At 36.6% G+C, this 18,812-nt stretch overlaps 1 protein-coding gene across 1 annotated transcript; it reads left to right on the forward strand.

Annotated features, from left to right (window-relative positions):
* The first annotated feature begins 8,103 nt into the window (after positions 1-8,103).
* On the forward strand, positions 8,104-9,075 carry LOC122223615 (olfactory receptor 6C6-like). Its single transcript, XM_042944594.1, has one exon. The coding sequence runs from the start codon at positions 8,137-8,139 to the stop codon at positions 9,073-9,075; it is 939 nt and encodes a 312-aa protein (XP_042800528.1). The 5' UTR covers positions 8,104-8,136.
* The last annotated feature ends 9,737 nt before the right edge of the window (positions 9,076-18,812 follow it).

Genomic DNA, 18,812 nt, shown 5'->3' on the forward strand with positions numbered 1-18,812 from the left:
TTTGGGATGCAGAGTTCTAAATATATGTCAAGTCCATCTGATCCAATGTATCATTCAGGGCCCTTGTTTCTTTATTGACCGTGTGTCTAGATGATCTATCCATTTCTGTAAGTGGGGTGTTAAAGGCCCCTGCAATTACCACATTCTTATCAATAAGGTTGCTTATGTTTATGAGTAATTGTTTTATATATTTGGGGGCTCCCGTATTCGGCGCATAGACATTTATAACTGTTAGCTCTTCCTTATGGATAGACCCTGTAATTATTATATAATGCCCTTCTTCATCTCTTGTTACAGCCTTTAATTTAAAGTCTAGTTTGTCTAAGTATGGCTACACCAGCTTTCTTTTGGCTTCCAGTAGCTTGATAAATAGTTCTCCATCCCCTCACTCTCAATCTAAAGGTGTCCTCAGATCTAAAATGAGTCTCTTGTAGACAGCAAATAGATGGGTCTTGTTTTTTTATCCATTCTGATACCCTATGTCTTTTGGTTGGGGCATTTAGTCCATTTACATTCAGTGTTATTATAGAAAGATACGGGTTTAGAGTCATTGTGATGTCTGTATGTTTTATGCTTGTAGTGATGTCTCTGGTACTTTGTCTCACAGGATCCCCCTTAGGATCTCTTGTAGGGCTGGTTTAGTGGTGATGAATTCCTTCAGTTTTTGTTTGTTTGGGAAGACCTTTATCTCTCCTTCTATTCTAAATGACAGACTTGCTGGATAAAGGATTCTCGGCTGCATATTTTTTCTGCTCATCACATTGAAGATCTCCTGCCATGCCTTTCTGGCCTGCCAAGTTTCAAAAGAGAGATCAGTCACAAGTCTTATAGGTCTCCCTTTATATGTTAGGGCATGTTTATCCCTTGCTGCTTTCAGAATTTTCTCTTTATCCTTGTATTTTGCCAGTTTCATTACGATATGTCATGCAGAAGATCGATTCAAGTTACGTCTGAAGGGAGTTCTCTGTCCCTTTGGATTTCAATGCCTTTTTCCTTCCCCAGCTCAGGAAAGTTCTCAGCTATTATTTCTCAAGTACCCCTTCAGCACCTTTCCCTCTCTCTTCCTCCTCTGGGATACCAATTATGCGTATATTATTTTTTTTTAGTGTATCACTTAGTTCTCTAATTTTCCCCTCATACTCCTGGATTTTTTTATCTCTCTTTTTCTCAGCTTCCTCTTTTTCCATAACTTTATCTTCTAGTTCACCTATTCTCTCCTCTGCCTCTTCAAGCCGAGCCGTGGTCATTTCCATTTTATTTTGCATGTCGTTTAAAGCATTTTTCAGCTCCTCCTGACTGTTCCTTAGTCCCTTGATCTCTGTGGCAAGAGATTCTCTGCTGTCCTGTGTACTGTTTTCAAGCCCAGCGATTAATTTTATGATTATTCTAAATTCACTTTCTGTTATATTATTTAAATCCTTTTTGATCAGTTCATTAGCTGTTGTTATTTCCTGGAGGGGAATTTTTTGAGGGGAATTCTTCCTTTTGGTTATTTTGGATAGTCCCTGGAGTGGTGAGGACCTGCAGGGCACTTCCCCTGTGCTGTGGTGTATAACTGGAGTTGGTGGGCGGGGCCGCAGTCTGACCTGATGTCTGCCCCCAGCCCACCTCTGGGGACACAGACTGGTGTGTGCCTTCTCTTCCCCTCTCCTAGGGGTGGGATTCACTGTGGGGTGGCTTGGCCCGTCTGGGCTACTTACACGCTGTCAGGCTTGTGGTGCTGGGGATTTGGCATTAGCTGGGGTGGGTAGGCAAGGTGCACGGGGGGGCAGGAGGGGCAGGCTTAGCTCACTTCTCCTTAGGTGATCCACTTCAGGAGGGGCCCTGTGGCAGCAGGAGGGAGTCAGACCCGCTTTGGCTCCGCAGAAGCACAGCGTTGCGTGTTTGCACGGAGGAAGCAAGTTCCCTGGCAGGAACCGGTTCCCTTTGGGATTTTGGCTGGGGGATGGGCGGGGGAGATGGCGCTGGCGAGCGCCTTTGTTCCCCGCCAAACTGAGCTCTGTCGTCCCGGGGCTCAGCAACTCTCCCTCCCTTTGTCCTCCAGCCTTCCCGATTTCTGAGCAGAGCTGTTAACTTATGACCTCCCAGATGCTAAGTCCCGCTTGCTGTTGGAACACACTCTGTCTGGCCCCTCCGCTTTTCAAGCCAGACTTCGGGGCTCTGCTTGGCCGGGGGGGCCGCCCCTCCAGCCCGGCTCCCTCCCACCAGTCCGTGTAGTGTGCACCGCCTCACTGCCCTTCCTACCCTCCTCCGTGGGCCTCTCGTCTGTGCTTGGCTCCAGAGACTCCATTCTGCTAGTCTTCTGGTGGTTTTCTGGGTTATTTAGGCAGGTGTAGATGGAAAGTTTATAGCAATACAGGTCTATCTCAAGAAGCAAGAAAAAATCTCAAACAACTAATATTACATCAAAATAGGAATAAATAAGACATAAACCCAGGGGAAGGAAGAAAATAATACAGATTAGAGCAGAAATAAACAAAATAGAAACTAAAAAAATAGAGACTGGGTCTTTGAAAAGATCAATAAAATGGATAAACCTTCAGTTAGACTCAAAAAAAAAGAGGACTCAAATAAACAAAATCACAAAAGCAAGAGGAGAAACAGCAACTGACACTACAGAAATACAAAGAATTATAAAAGAATATTATGAAAAATTATGTCAAAATATTGGACAACCTAGAATAAATGTATAAATTCTTAGAAACATATAAGCCACCAAAACTGAAACCAGAGGAAAATTTGAACTGATAAATTACCAGCAATGAAATTGAATTGATAATCAAAAAAACAAAAACAAACCCAACAAACAAAAGTCAAGGACCAGATGGCTTCACAGGTGAATTCTACCAAACATTTAAAGAAGAGTTAATACCTATTCTCAAAATTTTCCAAGAAACAGAAGAGGAAAAAAAGCTTCCATATTCGTTCTATGAGGTCAGCATTACTCTGATACCAATACCAGATAAAGACATTAAAAAAAGAAAACTAGGCCAATATCTCTGATGAACATAGATGCAAAAATCCTCAACAAAATGTTGGCAAACCAAACCCAAAAATACATTTAAATAATTATTCACCATGATCAAGTGGGATTCTTTCCCCTGAGATACAAGGGTAGTGCAAAGCAATCAATATGTTATATCACATTAACAAAAGAAAGGATAAAAATCATATAATCATTTTAATAAATGTAGAAAAAGCATCTATTTGACAAAATATAATATTCATTCATGATGAAAACCCTCAACAAGGTAGGTGTGAAAGGAACATACCTCGATAAAATAAAGGTCATATATGAAAAACTCACAGCTAACATCATAGTCAATGGAGATAAACTGAGAGCTTTTCCCCTAAGGTCAGGAATAAGACAAGGATGTCCATTCTCACCACTTTTATTCAACATAGTACTAGCAGTCCTAGCCATAGCAATCAGACAAGAAAAAGGAATAAAAAGAATCTAAGTTGGTAAAGAAGAAGTAAAACTCACTACTTGCAGATGACATACTATATAGAGAAAACCCTAAAGACTCCACCAAAAAACTACTAGAACTGATAAATGAATTCAGTAAGAAAACAGGATACAAAATCAATGCACAGAATCTGTTGCATTTCTATACACCAATAATGAAGCAGTAGAAAGAGAAATTAAGAAAACAAACCCATTTAGGGGCACCTGGGTGGCTCAGTCAGTTGAGCATCGGACTTCGGCTCTGGTCATGATCTCACAGTTCATGGGTTTGAGCCCTGCATCAGGCTCTGTGCTGACAGCTTGCTCAGAGCCTGGAGCCTGCTTCAGATTCTGTGTCTCCTTCTCTCTCTGCCCCTCCCCTGCTCACACTTTGTCTCACTCTGTTACTCAAAAATAAGTAAATATAAAAAAAACATTAAAAGAAAAGAAAAGAAACCCTTTTACAATTACACCAAAAAATAAATAAATAAATAAAATACCTAGGAAAAAACTTAACCAAAGAGGTAAAAGACCTGTACTCTGAAAACTATAAAACAATGGTGAAAGAAATTGAAGATGACACAAATTGAAAGATATACCATGCTCATTGCCTGAAAGAACAAATATTGTTAAGATGTCTATAGTACCCAAAGCAATCTACACATTTAATGCAATACCTATCAAAATACCAACAGCATTTTTCACAAAACTAAAACAAGCAATCCTAAAATTTGTAAGGAACCACAAAAATAAAAAAACCCAAATAGCCAAAGAATCTTGAAAAAGAACAAAATCAGAGATATTACAATTCCAGACTTCAAGTTACATTAAAAAGCTAGCTACTAATCAAAACCATAGGGTACTGGAAGAAAAGTAGACACCTAGATCAATAGAACAGAATAAAGAGCCCAGAAGTAAACACATGATTCAATAACTCTTTGACGAAAAGAAGCAAAAATATGCACTGGGAAAAACTTCACCAATGGTGCTGGGAAAACTGGAAAGCTACATGCAAACCACTTTCTTACACCAAACACAAAGGTAAACTCAAAATAGATTAAAGACCTAAATGTAAGACATAAAACCATAAAGTTCCTAAAAGAGAGAACAGGTAATAATTTCTCTGGCATTGGTTGTAGCAACATTTTTCTAGATATGTCTCATGACATAAGAAAACAAAAGGAAAAATCATGTTAGGATGGCTAAAAACAAAAACTAAAGAAACAATAAGTACTGTTGCTGATGTGGAGAAAAAGGGACCTTCATGCGCTATTGGTGGAAATGCAAACTGGTGCAGCCACTGTCGAAGACAGTATATATGGAGGTTTCTTAAAAAATTAAAAGTTGTGGGGTGCTTGAGTGGCTCAGTCAGTTGACTCTTGATTTCGGCTTAGGTCATGATCCCAGGGTTGTAGGATTGAGCCCCACACACTCTGTACGGATACAAAGCCTGCTTGATATTCTCTCTCTCTCTCTCTCTCTCTCTCTCTCTCTCTCTCTCTCTCTCTTCCTTCTGCCCGCCCCTCCCTCCATCTCTAAAAAAAAAAAAAAAAATAGAACTACCATAAGATCCATTAATTCCACTACTGGACATTGACCCAAAGAATATGAAAATACCAATTTGAAAAGATACATGCACCCCTATGTTTCTGAGGCATTATTTACAATAGCCAAAACGTAGGAGCAGCCCAAGTGTCCATGGATAGATGAATAAAGAAGGTGTATGTGTGTATATATATATAAATATACATGTGATGAAATATTAGTTAGCCATAAAAGAGAATAAAGTCTTGCCATTTTCATCAACATGGATGAGTCTAGAGAGTATAATGCTAAGCAAAATAAGTCAGTCAGAGAAAGACAAATACCATTTGATCTCACTCATGTGGAATTTAAGCAACAAAACCAATGAAGAAAGAAAAAAAAAAGACAAACCAAAAACAGACTCTTAACTATAGATAACAAAGTGATGGTTACCAGAGGGGAGGTGGGTGAGGGGATGAATGAAATAGATGAAGGGATCAAGAGTGCATTTATCATGGTGAGCACTGAGTAATACATACAATTGTTGAATCAGTATATTGTACACCTGAAACAAATACAACATTGTATGTTAACTACACTGGATTAAAAATTTTTAAGTGTGCTTATAGTCAACTTAAAGAAAAAACAAAGAAAAAGGAAAAAAAGAATTTGCAACCAACATTCTTGAAAGTGAAGGAAAGACAGGGACGCCTGGGTGGCTCAGTTGGTTAAGCATCTGACATTGGCTCAGGTCATGATCTCTCAGTCTGTGGGTTTGAGCCCCGCGACCAGCTCTGTACTGACAGCTCAGAGCCTGGAGCGTGCTTCGGATTCTGCGTCTCCCTCTCTTTCTTCCCCTTCCTTGCTTGCACTCTCTCTATCTCTCTCAAAAATAAATAAACATTACAAAAAAAACTTAAAAAAAAAAAAGAAAGTGAAAGAAAGACTAGGGAACTATTCCAAATTAAAGGAGACTAAAACATGGTAATTAAAGTAACATGCAATTCTAAATTGAATTTTTTTTGTATAAAGAAAATTTTTAGACAATTGGTGAAACTTAAATAGGATTGGAGAAGAACAATGTTAATAATGTAGCAATGTTAATGTCCTGATAACAATGGTTATATTGTACTTATCTAGTAGAACATATTCTTTTTTGTCACAAACACATACTACTCTACTGAGAGCAGATGGAGGATCAAATGGTGCAGGAATAAAAGATCTTCATCGTGTATTTGTTCTTTTTATTTATGTTTATATTGTTTCAAAATTTAAAAATAAGGAAACATGTAAGTACTGCCATACACCTTCAATTTGGGGCATGTGTCATAAATTAATGAAATCCTAACATTGACTAGGAAGCAAGAGAGAGGTTTCTTTTTGGGGTAAACCCTCTTACATGTAGAATTGGTCATATTGTCCCAGGGAAGTGGAATATGTGAAATTCTTGTTGGCATCAACTTTAGAGTTTAAATTAGTTCTAGCTACCTTTTGGGGGGAATATCTGTTCTGTTTTATAGTCAAAGAAATTAAGTTTTTTCAATTTATTTATTTTTGACAGAGAGAGAGAGAGAGAGAGAGAGAGAAGTGGGGGAGCAGCAGAGAGAGAGGGACAGAGAGGATCCCAAGGAGGCTCCACACTGTCATGAACTGTGAGATCATGACCTGAGCCGAAATCAAGAGTGGGATGCTTAACCAACTGAGTCATCCAGGTGTCCCAAAGAAATTCAGTTCTATGGTTAAAGCAATTCACAGTTTTTATTTCCTTCCTTCTTTCTTTTGGTTGTTATTGTTTTTATTTTATATTTTACATACACACCCCCTGACACTAGTCTTAGGGGGCATTATTTTTTTTTGGTAATTTTAATTAATCCCCGTGTGTCTCTTATGAGCAAAATGATAAAACTGTGGCTCTAATTGTTAGCACACAATTTGAAGCAATAATTCTTTGTTACAAAATTCGGGTTCCTTTCATATGGGAAACTTCCTAAAACATCTTTCTATTTAGAGCATTGCATTTTCACTTAGAATTTTTATGGAGATATTCTCCTTCATTTTAATATATAAGAAAAGAAGACAGAAAATGAATCTTATCTGGCCTGAAAGAGGATTTTAACTGAATTATTTGTAATGTCTGGGTCATTTTAATGAGCGTGAGTGAAAGTGGAAGATATTAAAAGATGCAGATAATTTCCAGAATACATATCTGTTTTAGAATTCTTCTCCAGAAAACCTTTGGAATTAAATTTCCTCTTAAAATATTGAATTTTTTTATAATATTGTAAGAGAGAAAATACTCATCATTTATTTTTTACTCCTGTTTTTGCCATATTCCCACAGGGAGAAAAGTATATCATTGTATCCAAGATATGGTAAGTCATTTATAATTAGCAATAAATATCTAGATCATATATAAAAAGCAATTCTGCAAGTACAAGTCAGATAATATCCATTGACTTTAGAACTGTCATAGATTTTTCTATTTTCATGCAGATGCAATAGTCAAAACTTACTGATTAAATGCAACTAATATGAGAAGACTGATGTGTTTGAAACCAAAGAAAAATAATAAAGTGAAATGAGATGAAGGAACAATGGGGATGTACTACATCGGGACTAAGTAATTAATGAATATTAATTATTAGAATATTTCAATCATATAAAAATATGTAATTGTCATTATTTCTATATTTCACATATTTTTTAAGTGTTTTAGTGAGCTAAGGACTTTTGAATAAATGCTGTAAGTTGACATTGGTACAATTTTCTAGATGTTATGAGCATTTTTCAATAATTTATAAGATATACAAAGAAAATACATTTAAAGTCATACTTATGTTTATTTAGAACATTTAAACAGAATTCAGCTCATTTGGAGATGATCAGCTCAAATTTAAATTATCTTTCAATTGCAAACAGGGAAAAAGAAAAAATTCAATACTGTTGTTATAACTGTGGCTCAAATGGAACAATCAGGCTGCATAGGTTGATCTATGCTATAATTTTAAGTATCATCTGTCTTGTTAAATTGGATCAACCTTTTAAACTTGTTTACATTTCTGACTATGTTTATCTTTCTGTTTGTAGTTTTTTAAAGAAAAATTTTCTTCTTTCCACTTTTGGGGTTGTTTTCCTATGTCTATTTCATAGGACTCAAATCTGAAATGAGGAATCAGTCAAGAGAGATGGAGTTCATTCTCCTAGGACTGACTGATGACCCACAACTGCAAATTGTGATTTTTGTATTTCTCTTTCTAAATTATGTGTTGAGTGTAATGGGGAACTTATCCATCATCCTTCTTACCTTGCTAGATCCCTGCCTCAAGACTCCCATGTATTTTTTCCTCCGAAATTTCTCCTTCTTGGAAGCTTCATTGACAACAGTCTGTATTCCCAGATTCCTGATAAGCATCGTGACTAAAAACAAAACGATATCCTATGACAGTTGCGCATCTCAGTTATTCTTTTTCCTCTTATTAGAAATTACAGAATTTTACCTACTGGCTGCCATGTCTTTTGACCGTTATGTAGCAATCTGCAAACCCCTACATTACCCAGTGATTATGAACAACAAAGTGTGTTACCAACTTCTATTCAGTTCATGGACATCAGGCTTTCTATTTACATTTCCACCATTGGCCTTGGGACTGACATTGGAATTCTGTGCTTCCAGAGTAATTGATCATTTCATGTGTGACATTTCCCCTGTGCTGCAGCTTTCTTGCACTGACACTCGTTTCCTGGAATTATTTTCATTTGTCTTAGCTATTTTAACCCTCCTGGTCACACTGCTGTTAGTGATTCTTTCTTACACATATATTATCAAGACCATTCTAAAAATCCCCTCTGCTCAGAAAAGAACAAAGGCTTTTTCTACTTGTTCTTCTCATATAATTGTGGTCTCCCTTACTTACGGTAGCTGTATCTTTAATTACATAAAACCAACAGCAAAGGAAAGGGTGACTTTATCCAAAGGTGTAACTGTTATCTATACCTCAGTTGCCCCTTTATTAAACCCTTTCATTTACACTCTAAGAAACCAGCAAGTGAAACAAGCCTTCAAAGATATACTCCAAAAGACTTTCTCTTTTTTCAAAAAATGAAAAGAAACTTTAATTTTTAAATCTTGGAGAAAAAAGTAAATAGAAATGTTTACTCATTTCATAAATTAACTTAATCTGCCCTTCAATTAGTTAACCTGATAATATTTTAACCAGAGCTTTCAGCACAATACATCTATCCTTTCCTGTTTCTCTTTATGATTAGCATTCCTTTCTGTGCCTCAGCAGGAGTCCTCTCTTTAGTTAACAACACAAATGTTAAATTTCACTTACTTTACAAAACATGGTACTGACCTCCTCAAAAAAAAAAAACGTATTAGATATTCATCATAAGGATGTTATCAATTATACAGACATCAATATAACAACATGCACTACCACTGGGGCTCTAGGAAATTCTTCAAATGTCATTCCAATATTTTCAACAAGGCAAGAAAAAAAGGCAGGCTTCAAATCATAAAAGGCTCATATGTCCTAAAATGCACCAGGACTTTATCTGGTAGGTCTAGAGACCTAAAAATCTGGAGTGAATAAGAATCACACACCTGGTTAGCTTTTTTTAAACAAAGTCAATGTTCTTATCCCTAAAATGTCTTTTCAATTTGTCTGGATTGCTGTATAGAAACATGGACTGTAGCCGATTCTGATGCATGTGGCTCCAATGAGAGTTTTATTTCTTGTTTTTTTTTTTAATGTTTATTTATTTTTGAGAGAGAGAGAGAGAGAGAGCAGAGGAGGGGCAGAAAGAGAGGGAGACAGGAACCAAAGTGGCTCCATGCTGACAGCAGAGAGCTGGGGCATCCACAAACCCTAAGATCATGACCTGAGCTGGAGCCAGGTGCTTAACTGACTGAGCCACCCAGGCACCCCGAGAGTTTTCTTTTTTAATATAAGAACCTATGCAAGTAGATTTTTATTTTTAAAGACTGCTATGTTAAACATATTGAGGATGGGTTTTTGGATGTTGGAGTCAGGAAGACAAGTTAGAGGGCTAATATTTTAAACGAAATGAGTTTTCTGAGAGTTGAAATGCAATAGAGTCAATGAATCTGAAGCTCCAGGTGATGGTTCCAGGGATATTTAGGAAAACAAACTGAGCCAAACTGTTGAACATTTGGATATATGGCATAAATGAAAACAGACTTTTTGTGTCTTCCTTGGACTTTCCTTCTGCCCACTCCTGCATGTACTCACTCATATATTTAATTCTTTTAAAGAAGGGAGCATTACTGATCCCCTGTCAGATTTTTTTAAAATGACCTTCAAAGAAATCCCTGAAATATATAGAGTCCCATATTGAATATAATTTTCCATCAGAGAAACATGAGTGAAAAAATCACTAAGGTATTTAATGCTGTAACTACTATGCATGTGGCCCTGAAAAGAAAAAAATTAAGTTCAGTTTGTGTTCTGATTTATTTTACTATTTTAAGCCTGCACTGTTAACCATCTTCTTTTCTATGGCAATTAGAAGGAAATAAGCTCAAGTTATTATATTCTAGGCCCCCAAAGCTTTCTAATAAGTTCTTTAAAAACTACTAGGCTCTTATTAGATATGGTTTGTGAGTATTGATAGTGTACTTTGGCCACAAAAGTTTTAATTTTGATGAAGTCAAATGTATTTATTTATTTATTTTATTTTGTTACTGGTGCTTTTGGTGTCATATTTGAAAAATCATTGCTTAATCCAAAGTTGCAAAGATGTATATTTATCATTTATTGTAAGAAATTTATAGTTTTAGATCTTATATGTAGGTCTTTGATTTCTATTGAGTTAATTTTTGTGTATGGTTTGAGGTACAGATTAAAGTCACATTTTGCATAAAAATGTTCAGTTATCATTAACGTGATTTGTTGAAAAGGATATTATTTCCCCATTAATAATCTTGGCACCCTTGTGAAAAATCAATTAACCATACATGTATGGGTCTAGTATAGGATTCTCAGTTCTCTTCCTTTGAGCTATGTTTAATTGCTATTTCAGTATCTCACTGTCTTGATCAACGTAGTTTTATATTAAGTTTTGAAATTAGAAAGTATTACTTTCAATTTTGTTCCTCATTTTCAATACTGTTTTGATTATTCAGGGTCCTTTGAAATTCCAGATGAATTTCAGGATTAGCTTGGCCATTTATGCAAAAAGAGCAGTTGAAATTTTAATGAGGATTGCACTGATTCCATAGAGTAGATAAGTTTGGGCAATATTACCATCTTAATTAACAATGTCAAATCTACTATCCAGTAACATGGGATGCCTTTATTTATTTAGGACTTTTAAAATTTTTTTGTTTTGTTATTTCTTTTGTACAAGTGTTGCACTCCTTGGTTAAATTCATATAAACTCACTTCTATAAGGGAACAATAAAAAAAACCAAAAACTCAACAAAATATAGACAAAGGCCCTGAGTAGACATTTCTTCAAAGAAGATAGACAAATGGACAAAATGACATGAAATGATGCTCTAGAACAGTAGTCACTAGGAAAATGCAAGTCAAAACCACAATGACATACCATTTTGCAGTCACTGGGGCAGTTATGATATGTATGTGTGCTGTGTACATATATGTTGGTTATATACATCACAAAAAATAACAAGTGCTATTATACAGAATAACAAGTGATGATGTACAGAAATTGGAATGCTCATACATTGCTGGTGGGAATGTAAAATGTGCAGCCACTCAGAAAAGTCTGGCAGCTCATCAAAAAGTTACATATAGAGTTACCATATAACTCAGAAATTCTACTTCTAGGAATTGAAAACACACGCTCACACAAAAACTCTCACACACATTTCCATAGCAGCATCATGCATAAGGGCCAAAAAGTAGAAACAACCTAAGTAACCTTGAAATGATGAATGGACAAAAAAAATGTGGTACAAGAATATCTCATTTTATTGAGATATTGCTTTGCTTTATTGCACTTTGCATATATTGCATTCCTTACAAATTGAAATTTGTGGCAATCCTGCATCAAGCAAATGTAGTCACCATTTTTTCAACAGCATTGCTCATCTCTGTATCACATTGTGGTAATTCTCACAATAGTTCAAGCTTTCTCATTATCATTATATTTGTTATGGTAATCTGTGACCTTTGATGTAGTAACATACAATAGTAATTGTAATTGTTTTAGAACACCATAAACAACGTCCATATAAGGCAGCAAATGTGATCAGTAAATGTCATGTGTGTTCTGACTGTTCCACTGACCAGCTGTTCCCCTTTCTCTCTCTCCTCTGGCCTCTCTATTCCTTGACACACACCAATATTAAAATGAGGCTAAATAATGACCCTACAGTGGTCTCTAAGTGTTCAAGTGAAAGGAAAAATCACTTGTCTCTCACTTTAAATCAAAGCTAGAAATGACTAAGCTTAATGAGGAAGACATGTCAACAGCCAGGACAGGCCAAAAGCTAGTTCTCTTGTGCTAATTATTCAGTTGTGAATTCAAAGAAAAAGTTCTTGAAGAAATTAAAAGTGCTACTCCAATGAACACATGAGTGATAAGAGAGTGAGTCTTTTTTCTTTAAATTTTTTAACATTTATTTATTTTTAAGAGGCAGAGCGAGACAGAGCACGAGTGGGGGAGGGGCACGGGGGGAGACACAGAATCCAAAGCAGGCTCCAGGCTCTGAGCTGTCAGCACAGAGCCCGACAGGGAGCTTGAACTCACAGACCACGAGATCATGACCTGAGCTGATGAGGCACCTGAACTGACTGAGCCACCCAGGCACTCCAAAAGTGAAACAGTCTTATTGATGACATGGAGAAAGTTGTAATGGTCTGGTTTTCTAACCAGATCAAACCAGCCACCACATTCCCATAAACCAAAGCCTAATCCAGAGCAATTTCTTCAATTCTATGCAGATTGAGAGAGGTGAGGAAGCTACAGAAAAAAAAAAAAGTCTGAAGCGAGCAGAGATTGGTTCATGAGGTTTCATTTTTGTATTTTTGCTGTTTTTGTATTTTTTTATGCCAGTTAGTTAATATACAGTGTAATGCTTTCAGGAGTAGAACCCAAGTATTCATCACTTACATATAACACCCAGTGCTCATCCCAAGTGTCCTCCTTAATGCCCATCACCCACTAGCCCATCCCCCTACCCAATACCCCTCTAGTAACCCTGTTTGTTCTCTGTATTTAAGAGTCTCTTATGGTTTGCCTCCATCTCTGATTTAATCTTATTTTTCCTTCTCTTCCTCTATGTTCATCCACTGTGATTCTTAAATTCCACATATGATTGAAGTCATATTTGTCTTTCTCTGCCTGACTTATTTCACTGAGCATAATATGCTCTAGTTCCAATCACATTGTTGCAAATGGCAAGATTTCACTCTTTTTGATCACTGAGTAGTATCTATCGTGTGTGTGTGTGTGTGTGTATACATATATATATACACATACATACACACACCAATTGCACTACTAGGTATTTATCCAAAAAGGCTCATGATATTTAAGGAAAGAAGCCATCTCCATAACATAAAATTACAAAATGAAGCAGGAAGTATCATGTAGTAGCTGCAGCAAGTTATCCAGAAGAGCTAGCTGAGATAATTAATGAAGATAGCCTAAACACCAATTTTTTAAATGTAGATGAAAAAGACTTATAGTGGGAAAAGATGCCATATAGAACTTCTATAGCAAAGAAGAGTACCCAATGCCTTGCTTCAAAGCTCCAAAGGATAGGTAGGCTGACTCTCTTGTTAGGGCTAATGCAGCTAGTAACTCTAGATTGAAACCAATGCTCATTGACTATTCTGAAAATCCTAGGGCTCTTAAGAATTATGCTAAACCGGGGTGCCTGGTCAGTCAGTTAAGCATCCAACTTCAGCTGAGGTCATGATCTCACAGTCTGTGAGTTTGAGCCTCCCATTGGGCTCTATGCTGACAGCTCAGAGCCTGGAGCCTGCTTTGGATTCTATGTCTCCTTCTCGCTCTCTCTGCCCCTCCCCCACTCTGTCTCTGTCTCTGTCTGTCTGTCTCTCTCTCTGTCAAAAATAAACAACAAAAAAAGAATTACGCTCTGTGCTCTGTAAATTGAATAACAAAGCCTAGATGACAGCACACCTGTTTAAAACATGGTTTACTAAATATTTTAAGCTCACTGTTGAGACTTACTTTTCAGTGAAAGATTCCTTTTGAAATATTGCTTTTCACTGACAATGCACCTGACCACTCAAGAACTCTCATGGAGTTGTACAATAAGATTGATGTTGTTTTCATGGCTGCTAAAACAACTATTCTGCAGCCCATGGACCAAGAAATAATTTTGATTTTCAAGTCTTATAATCTAAGAAATACATTTCCCAAGGCTAGATTTGCCATAGATACTAATTCCTCTGATGGATCTGGGCAAAGTAAATTGAAAATTTTCTGGAAAGGATTTACCACTCTGATGCCATTAAGAACATTTGTGATTCATAGGAAGAAGCCAAAAAGTGCCAACATGAACAAGAGTTTGGAAGAAGTTGATTGCAGTATACAGTATTTATAAACATTATCAGTTATTGTTCTGTGTAGAAATAATCAAACCCTGGACGTTGGTCAAAATCACTATATTATGCAAATGATAGTGACCCTTGGAAGAAATTCAAGGTATAATTTTTTATTTCTGTGTTTGGGGATCTTTCTATATTTTAAACCATTTGTAAATTAAAAATTCCTGATCCATTCTGGTTGTGTCAATGTAATCAAATTTATTAAGTATATCTTACATAAAAGCATATGCAATCATTTTTATCCCATAGATTTGGGCAAATATTGACAAAACATATGCAGAATATCTTCATTATACTAAATAATTCCCTTTGCCTCTTCAAAAGCATTCCCTCTACTCTCCATGCCTGCCATTGAATTTAAGTATCCACTGATGTCCTATGGTCACATACATTACTTTTGTTTTTTTCTGGAATTTCTTTTTTTTTCTTTTTTCTTTTTGGAATTTCTTATAAAAGAAATCACAAATTGTGAACTTTAAAGTTTGATTTCTCTTGTTCAGTCATATTTTTGACATTGACCCATTTTATTGCATGCATCCTTACTTTTTTCCTTTTTGTTAATGCAATTTAGCCAAATCCAATTTAGCATATTTGATTTAGAAAATTTAGACCTCTGGTGATCTTTTGTGATAGCCAGATTTCCCTCCCAATTCCCACACACTGGTGCCCATATTCTCTGAGGAATCTTTCCACAAGACTGAGTCATTTGCTTTGATCACTGTAACAATCAAGCACACACCATATACTGAAACGTCAATCCCTAAAAGCCTGTATCCTCCCATAATGTCCTTCTGGTAAGCGTCTGCCAAAGGGAAACTAATTGGAAGGAGTTATTCCCCCTATGCCTTGGTGAATCTACTACTCAATTCCCATTCTCCATGGCAGTTGGAGTTACAGAATTACAGGATTATCTTTAGAGGAACATAAGAAGGACACATGTAGAGGAATACCATCACCATTTTGTGGCTTTTTTGGCATCTCATCCCAACTCCTAATTAACATCTTCTATTCTCCTTCTAATGTAGCATGATGCAAAATTCTACCTACTTTTCTCCTTTGTGCTAGCAGCTCAGTTGGTCTTTAGGAGTTGATACTCACAAAGAGATGCTGAAGAATAATAGTACACTGTCTTACCTCCTGTCTTTGCTAACCTCTCATGAGTCAGCACATTTATTTGTTTTAAAGTTATACTGTCAGATATATATGAAATCACAAAATATTGTAATTATAGGAAATCACAAATTTGTAAATTCTTACAGCATGGATCCTGTTATTAGTCAGGGTTCATTTGAAGGTAGGATTTCTGTAACTACTCTGGAAATAAAGGAGATAATGGAGGAATTGTAGCTTTTAAAAATAATGAAATAGGGGTGCCTGCATAGCTCAGTCAGTTAAGCATCCAACTCTTTATCTCTGCTCAGGTCATTATCTCACTGTTCATGAGATCAAGCCCCACATCAGGCTCTATGCTCATAGTGTGGAGCCTTGTTGGTATTCTCTCTTCCCTTCTCTCTCTCTCTCTCAAAAATAAATAAAAATAAACTTTAAAAATAAAATAAATAAAACTAATGACAGAGATAGAGAAGGAAACGTTTGAACACCAGACGGAATGTTGAGGAAACTAATTCCAAGTATCTCATGTTGAAGCCTTATAGAAAATGGGTCAAGAAAGCTTAATGTGAAATCATAGTGACTCTCAGTTATTTCTGAGAGAGCATCTACCAATAATCTTAACAATAAAGTGGGTAGTTAGTTCTCAAATACTTTCTGAAAATCCACTATGGATCTAGCCTCCACTCACCAGCCTGACTACAAACTGAACAATATCCTCTGCTTCCCTTCCAACTTCCAAATTTTGTACCAAGTCCTCTCACGGACAAAATATAAATTAGAACCATTCAGAGAAGGGAACTCTCAGAAATAGCATCCCAGTTTTTCCACTCCACTGAGAGAACAACTAAGACAGTATTTGTAAGGTCAAGTTGGCAACAGACAATGCAGATACTTTAAAAATAACCAAAGATCTAGTCTCAGAAATTGCAAATTATTGCTTTTGTCATTGGCTTTGTCCATAGTGTGATATCAGTATTGGGAGCAAATTAGAAGAGATGAGACTTGTATTTCCCTGATGAAGAGTGACATTGAGCATCTTTTCATGTGCCTGTTGGCCATCTGGATGTCTTCTTTAGAGAAGTATCTATTCATGTTTTCTGACCATTTCTTCACTGGATTATTTGTTTTTCAGGTGTGGAGTTTGGTGAGCTCTTTATAGATTTTTGATACCAGCCATTTATCCGATATGTCATTTGCAAATATCTTTTCCCATTCTGTTGTTGTCTTTTAGTTTTGTTGACTGTTTCCTTTGCTGTGCAGAAGCTTTTTAACTTCATGAGGTCCCAATAGTTCATTTTTGCTTTTAATTCCCTTGCCTTTGGGGATGTGTCAAGTAACAAACTGCTGTGGCTGAGGTCAGAGAGGTCTTTTCCTGCTTTCTCTTCTAGGGTTTTGATGGTTTCCTGTCTCACATTCAGGTCCTTCATCCATTTTGAGTTTATTTTTGTGAATGGTGTGAGAAAGTGGTCTAGTTTCAACCTTCTGCATGTTGCTGTCCAGTTCTCCCAGCACCATTTGTTAAAGAGACACACTCAGATATCACCTCACGCCAGTCAGAGTGGCCAAAATGAACAAATCAGGAGACTATAGATACTGGAGAGGATGTGGAGAAACGGGAACCCCCTTGCATTGTTGGTGGGAATGCAAACTGGTGCAGCCACTCTGGAAAACAGTGTGAAGATTCCTCAAAAAATTAAAAATAGACCTACACTATGACCCAGCAGTAGCACTGCTAAGAATTTACCCAAGGGACACAGGAGTACTGATGCATAGGGGCACTTGTACCCCAATGTTTATAGCAGCACTCTCAACAATAGCCAAATTATGGAAAGAGCCTAAATGTCCATCAACTGATGAATGGATAAAGAAATTGTGGTTTATATACACAATGGAGTACTACAGGGCAATGAGAAAGAATGAAATATGGCCCTTTGTAGCAACGTGGATGGAACTGGAGAGTGTTATGCTAAGTGAAATAAGCCATACAGGGAAAGACAGATACCATATGTTTTCACTCTTATGTGGATCCTGAGAAACTTAACAGAAACCCATGGGGGAGGGGAAGGAAAAAAAAAGAGGTTAGAGTGGGAGAGAGCCAAAGCATAAGAGACTTTTAAAAACTGAGAACAAACTGAGGGTTTAAGCCGGGGGGGGGGGGGGGGTGGTCGGAGGGAGGGGAGGGTGGGTGATGGGTATTGAGGAGGGCATCTTTTGGGATGAGCACTGGGTGTTGTGTGGAAACTAATTTGACAACAAATTTCATATATTAAAAAAAAGAAGAGATGAAACTCATTCTGCATCTTTTTGTTCAATTTATAGGACATTATGTCAAGATCCTGAGACTATGAATATTTAATCCATGTAACCCACTCATATAAATTCCAATATCTTTTGCAACCTGGTTGAAAATTATATTTCTAATGTAATGGAGGAAAAAAATGAGAAAAAAGAGTGATAAAATCAGGGTAATGAATTATATCACCACTAAAGTAGTGTAATTTCCCATGAGGCTAGCACAAGTCTAAATATTAAGCTCTAGAATATCCCAGGGAGAGTAAGACTCTGAAACAAGGTATTCTAAAATAAATTCTTTTTACTCAGTAAATCCCAGATCTTGAAAGGAGAACTGTTTGTTCATTTATTCCTTAATAAATCAATTAACTTTTTTGATTGTTTATTTATTTTTAACTCTTTATTTAAATTCTAGTTAGTTAACATATAGTGTAATATTAGTTTCAGGTATACAACTCAGTGACCCAACACTTCCATACAACACCCAGTGCTATCACAAATGCCCTCCGTAATCCCCATCAACTATTTCACCCATCCTCCACCACCTCCCATCTGGTAACAGTTTGTTCTCTATAGTTAAGAGTCTATTTCTTAGTTTGCCTCCCTCTTTCTTTTTTTTCCCTTCACTCATTTGTTTTGTTTCTGAAATTCCACATATGAGTGAAATCATACAGTATTTGTCTTTCTCTGACTTATTTTGCTTAGTTTAATACTTTCTTACCTCCATCCACATCATTGCAAATAGCAAGATTTCATTATTTTTCATGGCTAAGTAATATTCCATCATATATGGCTAAGTAATATTCCATTATATATGCATATATATGTATACATATATTGGGGTGCATGTATCCCTTTGAATTTTT

Source organism: Panthera leo, chromosome B4 (assembly GCF_018350215.1).
Source record: "Panthera leo isolate Ple1 chromosome B4, P.leo_Ple1_pat1.1, whole genome shotgun sequence".
In the NCBI taxonomy this organism is placed as follows: domain Eukaryota; kingdom Metazoa; phylum Chordata; class Mammalia; order Carnivora; family Felidae; genus Panthera; species Panthera leo.

Excerpts from the sequence above, each read along its gene's own strand:
- LOC122223615 (XM_042944594.1), top strand. The coding sequence starts at position 8,137 with ATGAGGAATCAGTCAAGAGAGATGGAGTTCATTCTCCTAGGACTGACT.